Source organism: Delphinapterus leucas, chromosome 9, assembly GCF_059928025.1.
Source record: "Delphinapterus leucas isolate spDelLeu-1000000601 "Yukka" chromosome 9, BTC_Dleu_Yukka2, whole genome shotgun sequence".
Classification (NCBI taxonomy): Eukaryota; Metazoa; Chordata; class Mammalia; order Artiodactyla; family Monodontidae; genus Delphinapterus; species Delphinapterus leucas.
Genome location: NC_143137.1, coordinates 89,970,428 through 89,989,094, shown reverse-complemented (window position 1 = coordinate 89,989,094; position 18,667 = coordinate 89,970,428). Strand labels below are relative to the sequence as shown.

Genomic DNA, 18,667 nt, shown 5'->3' with positions numbered 1-18,667 from the left:
TTAATTCTTACCATTAAAGGTGCTTGGGACCCTTGGAAGACACGGGGACTTCTGGCTCCGTAGAGCCTAAGAGAGGCTTCACTGCTTTCAGTTGTTTTTAAGATTGACTGATCTTTTGCTCAAATGCTTATTTCACTTCCTGGTGAGTGGCGTATCTGGCATATCTGTAACTCTCACATGAAATATTTTCTCTGTGGTTGGGTATTTGCTATGAAGTGTATTATGCTTAGGAGGGCTATTATTCTTCTTGAGTACTAATCATTTAACTGCTGTAATTGCTATGCTGTTTTCAGAAACCAACCATACTTGCAGATTTGCAAGCAGTGGAAAATCAGCTCACCTGGTAAATGTATCAGGTGCTACAAAAAATGTCCTGTATCTATCACAGGTATCCCCTGCTTTTCAAAAGTTCACTTTACGCCACTTGGCTTTTACGAAAGACCTATGTTAGTACCTGCTTTTGCTAACTGAAAGAAATCCCAAGGGGCTTTTTGCTTTTACAAAAAAGGGTGAAAAGCATCTCTTTTGTAGCTAGCCCTTATAGAGGCAGCCTGCCCCCCAAGTAGGGAGAGAGGCACCACCAAGCTCCTCCCCCGGAAACTACACTCAGCATCTCAGCCTCGAGCCGCCATCGCTTTGAACTGTGCTGGTGAGCACCTGTGCTTCATCTAAATGGATTTTGTGCATCTGTTTGCAAGATGTGTCCTAAGGTAACTGCTTCTTCACTTTACTGCCATTTCTGCTTAAGAAAGTTTTCATAGGAACGCTCTACGTTAGGGTAGCAGGGGAAACCTGTAATTGCACAATAAATCACCTCAATTTAAAGTGGTCACAACTATTATCATTGGCGTTTGTTGCTCTGTTTTGCCGTATTATAGCTGTCATTAAAAAAACAATTACCAGGCGATACTAGATTACATGAAGAATTCTTATTCCAATCTGTTAAGCTTAAATGTTATTTATGACCTAACTGAGTTAACTTTTTAAAAATTAGGATTACTTCAACTTATTTCTTAAAAAGTAAAGTGATGCATATACACTATTAATACTATGTGTAAAATAGACAACTAACGAGAACATACAGTATAGCACAGGGAACTCTACTTAATGCTCTGTGGTGACCTAAATGGGAAGGAAATCCAAAAAAGAAGGGATATATGTATTCGTATAGCCGACTCACTTTGCTGTCCAGTAGAAACTAACACAACATTGTAAAGCAACTCGACTCCAATAACAATTAATTTTAAAAAAAGTACAGTGATGCATACAGTACAGGGAGTATAGCCAATATTTTCTAAGAACTATAAATGGAGTATAACCTCTAAAGCTTGTGAATCGCTATGTTGTACACCTGAAACTTACATAATATAGTACATCAACTATACCCCAATTAAAAAAATAATTTGTTACAAAATGTAAAGCAAAAAAGAGATGTATCCAGCTAATACTACACATGGAGCTTGTTTGGATACTTAACCAGACAAATCAACTGTTTAAAAAAACTTTTTTTTAAACTTTTAAAGATAATCTTAAAACTGACTAGATAGTTGATATTATCAAGGAATTATTGTGAATTTTTTTAGTTGTGATAATGATCTTGTGGTTATACCTGAAAACTGACTGGGTATTAGATGGTATCAGGGAATTACAGCTAGTTTTTTAGATATGATGATGTATCATGATTGCTTTTTACATGCTTATCTTTCAGAGACATATAATAAAATATGGATAAACAGTAAAATATATTTAAAAAATTAAGTGATACAACATGTATATTTCAAAATAATTTCAAATTAGCACACACAGGAGAGAAACCAACTCAATAAAGATGGGTGGAAGAAACCAATCCCTTCTTTAGCAGACAAGAAAAATCTTTCCCATTTATGTTTTCTTCTTATTTTCAGCCCTACAACACCAGTTCAGCAAAAGAGTGACCATACCTGGTTCCCATCGATGGTGTAATCATACTTGATGGCGTATACTTTTCCTACAGACACTGCAATGGCATAAGCGACCACAGCGATGGAAAATGATGCAGTCAGCATCTCAGAAAACAAACTCACAGACGGAATTGTCGGTGGCAAAAACCTAGTGAGTTTTTAAATGAAAAATGCTGTGAAAATTTGACCATAATGCTCTTCCCCCACCTCATCAAATGCTCTATCAACCCAGCCACAAGTCAGAAATAAAAGGACTTGATCCAAGAGGGCAAGAGGTACGTGAGATGCATAAGTGGTAGCATCTGTTTTTACAGGTTTCAATCAGAAGTTGGTGCTATCTCACTGGCTGATTCCTTTGTCCCCTATTTGAGAGGCTACAGATGCTGCCTTATCTACGCTCTGACAAGAATAAGCCTGTCATTACTGATTTTTTAATACCATACAATCCCATGCTGTGCCATTTCACACATTAGTGTTTCTCCTTACACAATTTCATCTTAAAGGTCTTTGAATTTAAAAGATATCCTAGCCATAAAATGAGATTTACCCTGTACAAGGTGAGGTCAGGTCTGTTAAAGAGACAAAGAATGTAAGATGCTAAAAGAGCTAAGTGGAAAATCCATTCTAAGAGCCATGATATTTTAAATCTTCTTGAGTCCGAAAAAGATTAAATGTGTGTAATTATCATAATGCTCCATAGTCACAATGATTAAGACATCCCAACAACTGCGGGATCAAACAGTTGCTGTTTGACAAAACCAGAGCTACGCTACCAACTGTATAAAGAAATACATCTACAAGTTTATAAGCCTGCAATTGTCCCCAAATATGAAAATCGGGGTGGTGGTGGATTCCTTTCTTGTACCTATATCTTTTTTTTTTTTTTTTTTTTTTTTTGGTGTGTGGGCCTCTCACTGTTGTGGCCTCTCCCGTTGCGGAGCACAGGCTCCGGACGCGCACGCTCAGCGGCCATGGCTCACGGGCCCAGCCGCTTCGCGGCATGTGGGATCTTCCTGGACCGGGGAACGAACCTGTGTCCCCTGCATCGGCAGGCAGACTCTCAACCACTGCGTCACCAGGGGAGCCCACTTGTACCTATATCTTGATTACTATCCGTAGGGTGTAATTCCAGAGGTCCCTGGCCAAAAAACAAAAACAAAAGGCAATCTCCCTGACCTACCTCACACCTGAAGTTCCTTTAATAGGAAACTATATTTTTTTCCACCTATAATTAGAGGGAAGTAGTAAAGTAGAAATGATTCTTATAGAAAACAATAGAAATCTAGAGCCAGCTAATATCCTAATATTATCCAAATTAATATCCTAATCTAATATCCTAGAAATTGTTGAATCTACCTCTCTTTTTGTTGATACCGGAACTGAGGCCCAGAAAAGTGAAATAATCTGCTCAAGGTCATTTAGTAGGTCCAGGTATGAATGTTAGATATTAGATGATTTCCTGGGTCACAAGATCTGACTGACCCTTTTAGAGCCTGCTGGTTAAGAAAAAGGTTAGCGATGGGACTTCCCTGGCAGTCCAGTTGTTAGGACTCCGGGCTTCCCATGCAGGGGGCACGGGTTCAATCCCTGGTCTGGGAACTAAGATCCCACATACCGTGCGGTGCGGACAAAAAGTAAAAATTAAAAAACAAAAGACAACAACAAAAAAGAAAAAGGGTCAGTGAGAGAATCAGGGCTCCTCGTTTAGGTGAATCCTAGTGGGACACTCAGAAGCTGACCGGACTTGCAGAAATTGTGTACTTGGCCAGGCAAGGGAGTAGGGAAGTAAGGCAAGTGGTCACAGTTTTGGGGACAGTGTCATTGGGCACTGAGCGATACTGACATATGGCATTGGCCCTCAATGGGACAAAAGGAAGCTGCTGGCGGCGGCTGTGCTTTTACTCCATTATTGGGGGATTGATGTGGGGAGGGGATGAAGAGGTGGATAGCACAGTGTTTCTTTTTGTTCCTCTTCCTTTCGTCCTACTCACCTTTCTCTCCTTTCCTTGCCCTTTTCCAATCTCTCCACAGCACCCTTTCTTTTTCAGGTTTGTTAACGTTATTAGACTTGTTTCAGTGCTACCAAAAAGTTGCACAAGACAAATGGGATCACTGCCCTTGGGGAGGAGCTTTGAGTCCTGGGGGCCAGGCAGGTTAGGTCAGCTGACCAATCACACCAGGCGGTCTGTCAGAGGATGCAACTTGACTAACCCAAGAGCAAGAGGCTAGAGATCCATTCTCAGCAGGAGAGCAGCCAGGAAAGCTCTGGATAGGGTCAGAAAGGATCACTGAGGGCGGGCGTCCCCAACCCCCGCGCCACGGACCGGTACCTGTGCACGGAGATGAGCGGCGGACGAGCGAGCGAAGCTTCATCCGCTGCTCTTCGTCGCTTGTTTTACCGCCTGAACCATCCTCCGCCCCACCCGACCCCCACCCCACTCCGTGCAAAAACTGCCTTTCATGACACCGGTCCCTGGTGCCAAAAAGGCTGGGGACTGCTGACTTAGGGCAGCAAAAATGAGTTCCCTAAATCTATTAATGGAACATGGACTTATGGGACAGGGCATTTGCTATGGACCTCCTCTAAGAGTTACACCCTAGGAAGCCTGACAACAGGGATCTATGAAATATATTTTTTATGTACCTGTTTATAACTACTCAAATAATCTGTTAGGGTGAAAACGCCATAACTCAAATAGCCAACACTGCATCTTTTTATCACTAAATTTATACCAGCATTAGGATTCACTATCAAAATGTCGATCCTCTAATGTAAAGTTTCCCAAACTTACCTGAGCATTAGCATCACTTGAAGCCCATTTGAAAAATATTAATTCCCAGGCCCCTCCTCTGGAAAGCCTGATTCTATAGGTTTGGGGTTGGAACTAGGAATCTGTGTTAACAAGGGCCTCATGTGATTCTTGAGAAAAAGTGAGTTTGAGAAACACCAGAAAGAATGATATGTAAGTTAAGCCCCATGTAGCCAGCTGTAATTTTTCTTTTTCTTTTTCTTTTTTGAACAGATTAGAAGAAATCATAAGATTAACCCAATGGCAAGGCAGCAGTTCCCTGTGGAATAAGCCCCGGGACTGAGCTGGCCTGAGGAGTTTCTATTAAGAGCATGAGAAACAGACTGTTACCGGTCCCTCAGCTATTATTAAGGGAGGGGAAACCAGTACTTACTAGTTATCTAACAGCAAGTCTAGTCATAGATGCTATAAGTTTATGTTACAAATGTAATAAACATCTGGGTTTCTTTTTCAATGTCATATGATCGAATTATACTGTAGGACCCTTGGTCCACTTTGCACTTTATGAGCGATCTCACTGGTGCTTTACAGCAAGTTCAAGTTGAGATTTCGGTGGTTTGTCATTCTCTTTGTGTCATAGGAGAACCTGCCAGGGCCACAGGACTAGATGGTGACAGAAGTAGACAAAGAACCTTAGTTCTTTACTCTTTTAATTCATCAAACTATCAAATATATCAAACTTCCCTTAGAGATAATGCACTTTATTTATAGGCACAAATGATATAATTATCATCTAAGATGGATTAAACTAAATGGAGGAGAATTTAGGCCAGATGTCCCTTTTTCCTTAAGCAGATTGTTCTCAGTACAATAAATGTTACTAACCATGATTCTACAGTATGTATAGTATACTGTAATTGTATATGTGAGTTTAAATCAGGAATCTGGCGTTAAAAGTGCATGTCCTGCCACATTTTAAGAACATAAAGAAAAAGAGAGGGCTTCCCTGGTGGCGCAGTGGTTGAGAGTCCGCCTGCCGATTCAGGGGACGCGGGTTTGTGCCCCGGTCCCGGAAGATCCCACGTGCCACGGAGCGGCTGGGCCCGTGAGCCATGGCCGCTGAGCCTGTGGGTCCGGAGCCTGTGCTCCGCAACGCGAGAGGCCACAACAGTGAGAGGCCCGCGTAACGCAAAAGAAAAAAAAGAAAAAGAAAAAGAGAGAGCATATGCGGGTCTCTTTTATACAAATGGCTTGATCTTTATCTACACACATACTGTTTATCTGATAGTTTGCACAAATGGGTATTTCTTTAAGATCACACACAAATAAGACCAATGAAATGAAGCTTAAGTTTCATTTAAACAGAAAGTACTGACAATATATTAGTATTGCCTAAGAGGGACTCCATACTCACCCACTTGGGATGGACTTAACAATGCCAGCATTATAGTTTTTTTCCAGGTCAACTCCATATGAAATGGCAGTAGCTATTATTGTCTGAAATAAAACAAAAGAGGTTAAAAAAAAAAAGTCCATTTGTTTTAACAAGTCCTTTCTTATCAAACTAATTAATGCTGAATTTTCTAATTACACATTCTACTTACCACAATCACTTCTATAGGAATAGGGACTGGGATTTTGTGTTTAAATCGATCATTTAATTCCTTAACTGCCATACAGATGATAATGGTGAGTAATCCAGCAATGAAATCAGCAAGATTAGTGTTACCAATATTTTGAAAAATCTCAATTAGAGTCTGTAAAAAAAAATGTTTTTATATAGTTCCCATATGAAAAATCATATCATCATCAAAGAGCACTTAAGAATTTCATGTAAAATTATAAAAATGTGTTGGTTAATATACAGACCACTGATATCCAATCTTTGCAATATATATACCAAGTTATTAATGATGGTTAACTTGAAGTGGTAAAAGTATGGGTGATTTCTGCTTTCTTATTTTTGCTTATCTGTATTTTTTACAATAAGAATGAGATCTTTTAAAAGAAAGTATATCATTATATACTGTCTTTTGCTTGCAGAAAAGCTTTAAAAGTTTATACCTTAAGTGGTTTCACAGGTGCTATTAAGTGACCTAATTTTCACCATGTTGATATGTATTATTGAGATTAAAAACTGATAAACCAAAAGTCCCAGTTAACCAATATTTTAGGTAAAGCTCTTCACTAAACCTGAGTGATACAGGTGAGAATAAAAATCCCTAAAATTCTTCATATACATACAGACTGACTGATCCATATACATACATACAGACAGACATATACATACATACAGACTGATCCATTCTTTATGGCAAAGAAAAGCTATTGAATTGATATATAGGTCAAGTATAAATTTCTGGAAATTAATTTGGTACTTAGTTCAAACTTGAACTAAGGTGACTTAAATAAAACTAACTATTTCCAAGTGGACAGACAAGACAGCTCAAGAAAAACTAGTTTTGTTTTGTAAATAGGAGGTTTCTGGGAATCAAGGGAGATTAGCAAGGAAGAATCCTGGAGGAGAACACTAATATCTTTGTTATAGGAACTTCAGTCCTGTAGAAGGCATGACTTTAGAAGGTATTCCTCAATTCTTCGAGACGACTAAGCTCCCAGTGAAGGTTACCTTTCTTTGAATGAGTCCTTTTATAGATATATTTTTATATGAAGATAAAATATTACTTAAAATAATTATAACAACAATGTGGTAACAGTTATGTATAGTGCTCACTGAGTAATGTACGAGTCATCTTGCCAGCAACGTCCACCGCTCTGGAAAACATTCAGGAGTAAGGGAATGAGAGGAGAAGCTACTGTGCAAGCAAAATACATGCCACCAAGTGCTTGAACAAGAGTTCGAGAATCTGACTTGTAGGAAGCCTCTTGGACTTTCACTGACTATTTTTGCCCTTGCTTTAAACACAATACTAGCACATTTACTTTGTCTGCTTTCCAGAGTCAGTAAAAATTGCTAGAGGCAGATACATTGATAGTAACAAGATGATGCAAGTGATAGCAGCGTGAAAAAGGAAAAAAACAACAACAACAACAAAAAAACTACTACCACAAGCGGACACAACAACTCAAGAATTTAAGGCATTTACCATAGCAGTAAACAGCCCTACACAAACAACTCAGAGTCTTGAAGGTATTGCTGTCTGGCCCTTTACATAATCAATTTTCTGATGATGACCCTGATTAATTCATGAGCTAGATATAATACCTCAATTAATTGTCTATACAATAAAGGTTTACTCTCAATGCAAGACAGAAATATTCAAACTTAAGAACAATCAGAATACCTATCCCGATCCTAAAAACTTTCACCTTACAAAAGTGATCACTACAGGATTGCCATGTAATCTATGAGAGTCACTTAGACCTTTGAAGAAAAAGCACCTGTGGTGTATTAAAAATGTAATATGAGTTGCAAAAACCAAAATCAGTTTATATTACACAATTGCATCAAACAAGGCATATGAATATATTAATTACCTATACTGAGTAGTTATTCAGAATCTTTTTTTTTAATTTTTATTTTATACTGGAGTATAGTTGATTTTACTCAGAATCTCTTATGAAAAGTTCTACAATAGAAAGCTTAATCTATGTGGAAATAAAATTCACCCATAGAAACTGAAGTCGTCAGACTGTACTCAAAGATATAGAAATGAGACTTTACGAAAGCACTGTAAAGTAATTCTAATTTAGTTTACTATTAAAATACTTACTCAAATGTGTTTAAAATATGGATATACTTATGATTCCATATTTCAGCCTAGTATTCTGACCAGTTCAAATCAAGATAATGAAACTTTTCAGAATGGGTAATATTTTACTATATTTCCTACCATGCTTGGAGAATTTTAGAACCATTTCATTTACAGAATTTCTTCCTTCTGGGTATATGAAGCCTTAAGTTAAAAATTATACCTGATATTACATATGAGGAAATTCACTGGTTAACTTTTGGTGCCAAATTTATTTTAATTCATCTTATCTCTATGAATATAACAAATCCCTCATAATCAGCCCTTGCTGTCAGGCATTTCCTCCTACCAGAACTTCTGTTGCATATATAAGATCAACCCTTAAAATGTTACTTTCCTTTTATAATGGCTTCATTTTTACATACTGAAATAGATTCGAAGTAATGAATCTGATCGAGCTTAGTGGTAGCTTTCAAAACTCCCACCATCTGGGCAGAACTTTTCCATGTGGTTTTCCTCCTCATTAGGGGAAGAAATGGGGAGGTAACGTCAACTTAGTCAGCAAGCAGAAAGGCTTCCCTTGTCTATTGAGACAAACCATTCAGAGTGAATGGTAGGAAGACATAACCACTTGGAAATGGACTGTGTGATTTACTTACATGATTGAGTAGTTACCTGGTAGCTTGAGTATTACTAGTTCTGAATTCTGACAATTTTCCTTTCTGTCTCTTGTACCCAGCATCTCTGGCATTTGTAAACAAGTTTCTATTTTCCTTTCTTTCCCAATATTTCCTCCTCCCATTACTTGTATTCATTATTTCCTTTTTTTTTTTTGGAGGAAGGAACAGGCAGGCGATCCAGAGCACAAGCTTATAACAAAAGGGATGTTAACTACATTCCAGAGACAGCATCTTACAACAATCTTACAGTCTTTCCTGGAGGAATCCACAGCTGCCCTGCATGTGTTGAAGGATTCTTTCACGAATAATCGCAACTGGTAATATCATAAGCAGAATTCTCTGTTCAGGTACTGAGTGGCTCATTCAACCCTTAGGCAATTATTTCCAGACCTGCTGATTCTTTTTTTTTTTTCCAGAGGAGCAAGCTTATATTCATCCTCACACAAGAATGATTGAAGTATCTTTATCCAACTTGGCTGGCCTGGGAGGAATTGCTTGCAGAATTCTGTAACACATTCTAACCTGAGGCTTCAAGAATAATGTTCAACAGGACATAAGTCACATAATAGTTCAAAAACTATTTTTGACCTTGTTCTAGTGTTTCCTGGTTACTTTGGTCTCTGTTGAAAGTGGGGTTATTTGCAGCAAGCTTCATCTTAAACATAGTCCTAGGAGACCAGAAGGACTATTTCTGTCCCCTGTGTGCAGAAGTCCAGCAGCGGCCAGAGACCCAGGTCACCCATCGGCCTAGGCCTCCTGTGATCTGTGAGGGTGCAGGCCTAGCGATGTTCACACGAGGAGGTGAGCACACTCAGTCGGAGTGTCTTGGTGGATTCAGGAGTAAGTGGGTTTGTACAGGGAGTGAACAGTGCCTGGCACATGGCAGGTTTCAATAAATACTTATTGAAAAGATGAATGAATGACAATGAAGGAATAAATGAATGAACAGTTGATAGAGAAAGTAGGAAAGCAAAAAAAAAATGGTGTGTAGGGACTGCAAAAGTGAGACAGCCTCTCAGAAAAAGGTAGTCAGAAGGTCTCAAAGCAAACCAAGGTCTTAGTAGGAAAAAAATCAACAATGACAGAAATAATGATGAATGAAAAAACAGCTGCTAATAGGCTGGGTCCTTGGGAAGTGAACAGTAAGTTCCATGAGGTCTGATCATCATGATAATGAAAACAATAATGAACTGAATTGTTACTATGAGCCTGGTATTGTACTAAGTGCTTTACACAAATTTTCATTTTTAATCCTCAGAGTGCTAACAAGCAGCTACTCTCATTACTCCCATTTTACAGCTGAGAACACTGAGGCTTAGAAAAGTTAAATATGACATGACCAGAATCACATGTGTCATAGGTGGCGGAACCAAGACTCCAACTCAAGTCTATTTAAGTTCAAAGTCTATGATCTTAATCACTATGTTAAATTGCCTCCTCTACCTAGTCCCACTGCCTAGCACAGTATCTGGCCTGGAGTAGGCACTCGGTATGTCTGTTGAATGGACAGAGTAATGTGGGATTATGGCACTGCTGTGAACCTGAGCAAATTCCTGTCCACCTCACTAATTTTCAGATATGTATGCATGGCCTTACATCATTTTAGAAGCTAATACATGGGTCATTAAAGGACTCAAACTCATTCTTAATGCTGGCACATTGTATTTGCCTTGTATCGTTCTCCCCAAGCTAGGGTGACATCATGTTACTATTACCACCATTTTTCAAGCGTTGATAACATGCTTTATATAGAACATAGATTTAGATCCAAGAACTTTTTCAAATCTAATTAGTGTGATCTACATCCTTCTTTTGCATCTCTTTTGCATGTTGAATCATCTCTGGATCTAATGTTCCTCTTCGTCTATAATTGCTGAGACATTTACATTATGCATTTTATGGACTCTCACAGTTAAAAAGGGCTTTAGAGATACATCTCCAATCATTTCACTTTATAAATAAAACAGAAAAGCCTTGAGATGTGAAATAATAATTTCAAAATAACACTTTTTTTTTGAGTACTTGTTATAGGCCAGCCCCTAGGCCAAGTGCTTCTCATATATCCTTATTTAACTTAATTGGTAGATATTACTACCAACTCCATTTTGTGGAGAAGGAAGCTGAGGCATAGTGATTTGCTCATGTAATAGTGCAAATAATAAACAATAGGGTCAGGATATGAATCCCTTTCATCCAAACTGAGCTTTCAGCCACTGTCCTACACCATGTGTCCAAGGTCACTTAGCTTAGCAGAGGCAAAATTGAGAATGGGGTTCAAGTCTGCTGCCTCCCAGGCCAGTCTTCACTGTAGCACTTTGTTTTCGTTAATATTTTTAAGAGTAATGATCCTTCTGAAACCATTTTGATCAACTGAGAAAAATGTTTTGCAAAATCTGCCTTTTTCAACGTTACCCCTGATTCTACTGCTTCTTTCAGAGAAGAATGTTTTCAGTGGCTCCCAAAGTATGGCATGGAGGAACGTACACTCTCCAGACTCAAGTTCAAGAGGAAAAGTGAGCCATCCCTGGATTAAGAAGCAGCACTTACATAGATAATGGAGAGAATTCCATTATAGTTTTTGGTTGAAACATTGAGGACAATCTTTAGCTGTGAGACCAACACTTGGAAGGCAGCAGCTGTTGTGAATCCACCAACCAAAGGATCTGCCAGGTACCTCACAATGAATCCAATCTGCAAACCTCCAAATATCAACTAGAACAAGAAGAAGGAAGGAAAAATTAAATGTTTGCCTGGGAGAAGGATCAACCCTTTTGAACTATTAATGAATTAAACTTAACACCAATTAAAACTCTGGTAGCCTGCCGATAACACAAAAATACTTGTAGGAAAGGAATCTGAATTTCTTAATGCCCTCTCTCCTCCACCACTCTAAAATTTGAAAACCATTTGTAGTACGAACATTAAATATTTCTAGATATGTAATAAGAAAAGAAAAATTCATGTAGCTTATTTCTGTGACTTGCAGTTTCCATGGCTCTGCTCAAAAGAACATTTTTTTTCTCTTTATGGGTTCTGGCACATTTCCCTTCTCTTATTCTCATTTGAATCACACATGTTCTTCTGCCTTTTTTTTTTTTTTTCTGTCTCTGACTTTGATGATTAAGTGAGCCTTAATAAGTGGGGGCTTGCTGACTATTTTAGCATCTGACCTAAAACAATATAACTTAAAAAATAACTTTGAGGGGTCGGTAAATTGATTTGTTTTGCTTTTAAATGAATCTTTAAGTCCACATGCTCTACAGTTAATTCTTTCAAATACAAATCATGCCAATCTGTATATTCCTTGTAAGCCCATTACCTGTATGATTCCAACCAAAAGAGTAAGGGTGCTCGCAATCAATACTCTTGCTGCATCTCTAGCTGCAGAGTCTATCACGGTGGTATTCAGTGTAGTTCCATTACTGCTGGACATGAGAAAGTGTTCGTCGGGGGCCATGCTCAGAACAACAGATCCCACCATTAAACTGACCACTGGGAAAGGTCCTGGGGAAAAAAAGTCTCTTATCAACTAATAATTATTAATCACTTGTAAATCAACTATACCTCCATAAAAAAACTTTAAAAAATTATTATTATTAATTGCAAATGTTTAGGCTCAACATGTCTACGTAGGATTAGAAAGATGTGTGAAGTAATTAGCTGTGATTGGGAAAATACTGTTTGTTCACAAAAAAAAGCTAAAAAGTAGATGCTTCAATGCACTCATGACCCAGAAATGAGCAAGAGAGACATGTAGGTGGGTCATTGTAATACAGCTTTCAGACTGCTTTGTAAGCACACAGGAAGGGTGTCTAACCTATCTGTGTGTGATCTTTACGTATATGGGTGGGACATGGGGGGTGGAGGGAGGAGTTGTCAAGAAAGGTTTCCTGGCAGAAATGGCATACTAGCTGAGTCATTACTTGTTCCATCTTATTTTTATTCTAGGTAAGTTCATTTCCTAGAGCATCCAACGTCCTGATCTCTGTGGAGATAAGGACCTTGATCAATATCACCTGATCAAAATTAGGTTAAAGAAATAGCAAAGGGAGTATAGAGTTTCTCTTTTTCTCTTTCCAAGACAAATTTTTTCAAATCAAATGCCAGTCTGTAAGATTCTACGTTTCAAAGGTACTTTTCTTTCAGCAGCTGCTCCATTCACTACTGATGTTTTTATCCATGATGATGATGATCCTATCCTTTGATCATGGAAGGCTTTAACAGCTGGGAGGGCTCAGTACCAAAATCCAGTAACTCGGAGTGTCTAAATGTATAGAACACCAAAGAGAAACAAATCAGCTTCTGTGTTCCTCACCTCGTCATGCATTTGATACTGATCTACTCTCCCAGGTGAGAAAGTTATTTTAGTCAATAACCTCATTCTGAGCTCCTTTTATAGACAAGGCAATATGCCAGACACTGGGGGAAATACAACGAAGGATAAGGATATGGGCTGGGGATATAGTAGTAGATGGCTGCATTTGTTTCAAAAGGATTGCCCAGGTACACATGTCTAGCCAGCAGATGGATGTAGGCGAAAAGTTATCTCAAGTGTAAATGTCAACGTTGCAAAATAGCATTAAAACACTCATTTACTAGAACATTTTAGCAGAAGAAAATTCAAATTTTAGGAAGTTCAGGAAATAAATCTATTTTGGGCCATACCAAGAAGGACAGCCAAGCTCAGTTTCTAAATTGTTGTGGCACGATTTTGCCAGTCTTCCAATATTAGTGACTTAAAATAAGCATGCTCTTTAATAAGACAATGAATATGTATTTGATGAACATAATTTAGTAAAAGCTAAGTTAATCTAGTAAAACAGCAGGTTTGAAGACCTCTTGAAGATTTTTTTTCCCTTGTCATTTTTAATTTTAGAACATTTTCTAAATATAGAGTCAAATGTATTACATTTTTGAAAAGCAAAACATGCTAAGATTTGAAGGTAGGCTCCAATTTTTTAACAATCTTTCAATCTTCTCCTCTTCATTAAAAAAAAGGGGATTAAGTGTAAAGCTTACACTTTACACTTAAGAACCATTGCATCATTGAATAGGAAAAGCGGGTAAAGCACTGATGCCCTATCTCCCTAGAAAACATTAACAAAGATATGGAAGCAGAACACACATAATATAGCCCAAACACGTTAAATGTGAACAAATAGAATTGTATATGCTTATAATTACCAACTGAGATGTGTCTTGATGTTCCGAAGATAAAGTATGTCAGGATAGGAAAAAAAGCAGAGTAGAGACCATATCCAACAGGAACAGCAGCTAGTAGAGCATACGCCATGCCTGAAAGTACATCCAAAATGATCAAATTCAGAAACAAAAGTTATGCTTTATGTCTACGGTACAGAGAAAGGCCTTTTCATAGATCTCTTCAACTTACAGCTCATTCTGAGTGATTTCCTTACTACGCTAGGATGCAGAACATGATTCAAATCAGCTGGGATAATGATTGCAGCTCACGTATCACCTGCTCAAAGGAGCCGACTCAACTGATCAGTAGTTCAATCATCAGGTGAGCGGAAAAAGAAAGTCAAGCCAGTTGTTGATTAAAAACTTGATCAAGGGCTTCCCTGGTGGCGCAGTGGTTGAGAGTCTGCCTGCCGATGCAGGGGACATGGGTTCGTGCCCCGGTCCGGGCAGAGCCCACATGCCGCGGAGCGGCTGGGCCCGTGAGCCATGGCCCCTGAGCCTGCGCATCCGGAGCCTGTGCTCCGCCACCGGAGAGACCACAACAGTGAGAGGCCCATGTACCGCAAAAAAAAAACAAACAAAAAAACTTGATCAATTCAGTTCAAAGGCTCAGGCTGGGTTTGTCTGAATTCAGTGTTTCAGTGTTGTGAGGAACACAGTCATTGTTGCCTGCCCTTTCTCCTTTCTTGTGGGGGAACAGAGGTTAGATCCAAACAAAGAAAAAAATCTGACTTTTGTACATAGCATAGGCTCTCCACTAGGAGATCAACACCTTCGCTAGGCTATCCCAAGTGGCTTCTGGGTCCATGAATGTCACACTGTATGGAGAAATCTCAACCTTTCTGTGTACATGGCAGTGGAGGACAATAATGTGTTGGCTTTTTGTTTGTTTGTTTTTTGCCTTAAACAACAAACATCTGTTTCTCACAGTTCTGAAGACTGAGAGCTTCAGGATCAAAGTACCAGCAGTTTCAGTGTCTGGTGAGGGCCCTCTTTCTGGTTTGCAGATGGCTGCCTTCTTGTTGTATCCTCACATGGCACAGAGAGAGTGAGCTCTGGGCTCTTCCTCTTTTTATAAGGGGACTCTACCTGATTACTTCCCAAAGGCTCCCACCTCCAAATATTATCACAATGGGGATTAAGGCTTCAAGATAAGAATTTTGGAGGAACACAAACATTCAGTCCATAGCCCTTTCCTTCTCCTGTGGGTTTTTTTTGATTAGATACTTCTTAGGTAGTCAGCACATCTTACTCTATATTACCCCCCTACATTTTACTCACAGTAAGAGAAAATCAAGCCCTTTGACCTTTGGGTCATTAATAAAGGATTACATTTATAACAGTAAAAAAAAAAAAAGTGGCAACAACCTAAATATCTTGGCCTCTGAGTACCCAAAATTATTTATTGAATGAATGTTTCAAAACAGGGAAGTGGTTAACTAAATTATACTGTAATTCTATGAAATGAAGTTGATGTGCTGCATAGAAATAATTTACTGCTAATAATTTACCTATCTGTAGTACAATAAAGTGCATATAAGAAATAAGTGAGAAAAGGCAGGACTCAAACTAGTGATCAGGGAATTTCCTGGTTATCCAGTGGTTAGGACTTGGCACTTTCACTGCCATGGCCCAGGTTCAATCCCTGGTCAGGGAACTAAGATCCCACAAGTGAGCAGAGCAGCCAAAAAAAAAAACCCACAAAATAGTGATCAGTATGCATGCTTCCACTTTTGTTAAAGTAAACGTGTTTGTTGTATGCATTTAAAAATATGAAAAGATTTAACAGAATTCAGGTACGCAAAGACTATAATATAATAAACACCCATGTACCCACCCTCTAGCTTAAGAAATAAATTATTGCCAGTACAGTTGAAACTCTCTATATACTCTTTCTCATTCACATTGTCTTTCCTCCCTCCGCCCTCAGGAATCAACCACTATCCTGAATTTAGTGCTTACCATTCTCAGACATTTCTTTATACATTTACGTAGATGTGCATTTATGTGTCTAGTAGGATATTTACTAAAATATGGGTTTAGTGGGTTATCTATATGCTAGGATCAAAGGAGACTTCTCATTTGTTGAAGGGGTATTTTTTTCATGTTCCTTATATGTATTTTCTAGTTTCCCACAATAAACATTCATTCATTCATTCAGCAACTATTGATTATGTACCCTCCATGTGCCAGGCACTGTTCTAGGTTTGGGGGAATATGGGAGTGGACAAAACAAAGTCTCTGCCCTTAGAGAGTTTTCATTCTAGAAGAATCTGTATTACTGATGCAAATGTTTTCATATATAAATTACAACAAGGAATTGCAATAAACAGTCATCCCAAGAGCATAGAGTAGAAAGGTGAGGCCACAAAGGGAAGACAAGAAAAGAAGGAGCAAAAACAAAAGCAAAAAAAAAATTTTTTTTTTAAATATTAAAAAATAAAAGAGGGCTTCCCTGGTGGCGCAGTGGTTGAGAGTGTTTTTTTCAAGTATTTGTATTTTTTTCAAGTCTATGTATTATTTTCAAGTCTTTCTCAAACTTCCACTTGCCTAAACTGGGCTCTGCAGTCCTTACAGGCCTGGAAAATGGGGGCTTTTTCAGTTTTCACAAAGTATCCTATTTCAGGACAACTGCTACTCAGATATACTGTAATCATATTATAAGGGAATTTGGTACAACAATTTTGAAATTACATAATTTGTAAAGAAATCTAAGCCATTGATTTAAACTATGGAATCTCTTGTGTTGACACCCTTCCTATGTAGGATGGTGGCATGTATTGATAAAGGTGCTAGCAAACATTCGGAAGCATCTAGAAGGCAAAAGTATCCATAGAAAGTAGAGAGCAGGTTCCCCATAGGTACGATTAAAAATAGCACTAGGGGGCTTCCCTGGTGGCACAGTGGTTGAGAATCCGCCTGCTGATGCAGGGGACGCGGGTTCGTGCCCCGGTCTGGGAGGATCCCACGTGCCGCGGAGAGGCTGGGCCCGTGAGCCGTGGCCGCTGGGCCTGCGCATCCGGAGCCTGTGCTCTGCGACGGGAGAGGCCGCAGCAGTGAAAGGCCCGAGTACCACACACACACACAAAAAAATAGCACTAAAAGGGCTGCATTGATTTCTTGCTGCCTAGTGGGAACTTTTTGTTAATAATAAAAGTAAAAAAGATTTCATGATCCTTAGCATTTCTGGCTTCTCAGTAACTCCGGTGAGTTTTTCCCTACCCCTCAGCTGCCCAGCCAGTGGTTATATTGGTTATATCGTGGACCTTGCCATCCCTAGAAACTGCAGCGCCACCTCTGAGATCTCAACGTTGAGCCTCCTGCTCTCCACCTACAGCCACCTAGCCTCTCCGCTCACCTACTCCAGAATCCTTACTGCAACATTTCTTTGTCCTCAGGAGGCTTCTAATCCATGAACGGATCCACTATCCTTGGCAGCCTCTCATATTCACTTGCCTCCTTGTCCATAGAATTTTCACAAGTACTCTGAACTTCCTGGCTTCACTCTCTCTCTCCTTCCCCTGTCTTCTCTGGTAAAGCCCCAGTCTGGCCAAACCCAAGCATCACCCTATTCCATGCCAGGATTCAAGCAGCTGGATAACTGAACTAAAGTTCTCTACATTTGGGCTGGCCAGTTTCACATAAATTTCATGATCGCAAGCCCCAGATGGGAACTCCACACTGCCTGGCCATCCAATTTCATTTCCTCAGGAAGTGTGCTTTTCCTCACCCCGAGATAGCTACTCAGACTTCCCCTACTTCCCTCAAACTCCCCATCCCCCTTCTCTATACAGACACTGTTTAGAGATGAATCGTAGACTTCATCCAAAACATGGACTCCATGAGATGCCTGTTGGCTTTTTACCAAAATTTCCAATCTCTCTGCATCTGCACAGTTTTGTCTGTCTTTTCTCCTTTGAAAATGGAGGGAAAATATCCCACCTATCTTTAAGGAGCAGCCCTCCCACTTCTCTCCTTGAACCGATCTACACTTGCCCCTTCTTGTCACTTTTAGTTGTTTCTCCTCTACCTCATGGACCACAGATCTCATGGTCCACTGGGTCACATCTGTGTTCTAGTACCTCCTATATTAAAAGAAAAATAAATCCTTCCATCACTTTATCTTTGCCTTTTATGCCTCTGTTTACAGCCATTTCTCTACTCTGCTTCACAGCAAACCTTCTTAAAAGTATTGTCTGTGTTCCATCACCAAGAGCATTCCATACTACAGACCCCTCTATCCTTAAAAAAAAAAAAGAAAGAAAAGAAAACAACTCCTCTCTTGGCTTCTGACCCCACATTCCTCAGACTGTTCTTTTTCTCTAACTTCCTGAGCCCAACCTCCTCATGTTTCTTTGTGGCCCCTCCTCAACTCCCCGACC

General features: G+C 39.3%; 1 protein-coding gene across 1 annotated transcript in view; it reads right to left on the bottom strand.

Annotated features, from left to right (window-relative positions):
- The window catches only part of SLC26A4 (solute carrier family 26 member 4), a 50,970-nt gene that overhangs the window by 27,562 nt on the left and 4,741 nt on the right, over positions 1–18,667 (bottom strand). The window contains exons 3-8 of the mRNA XM_030761470.2: positions 14,268–14,378; positions 12,403–12,587; positions 11,631–11,795; positions 6,295–6,447; positions 6,105–6,187; positions 1,941–2,088 (exon numbers count right to left, since the gene is read on the bottom strand). Coding sequence (XP_030617330.1) covers positions 1,941–2,088; positions 6,105–6,187; positions 6,295–6,447; positions 11,631–11,795; positions 12,403–12,587; positions 14,268–14,378 — 845 coding nt within the window. The remainder of the gene's footprint in view (positions 1–1,940; positions 2,089–6,104; positions 6,188–6,294; positions 6,448–11,630; positions 11,796–12,402; positions 12,588–14,267; positions 14,379–18,667) is intronic.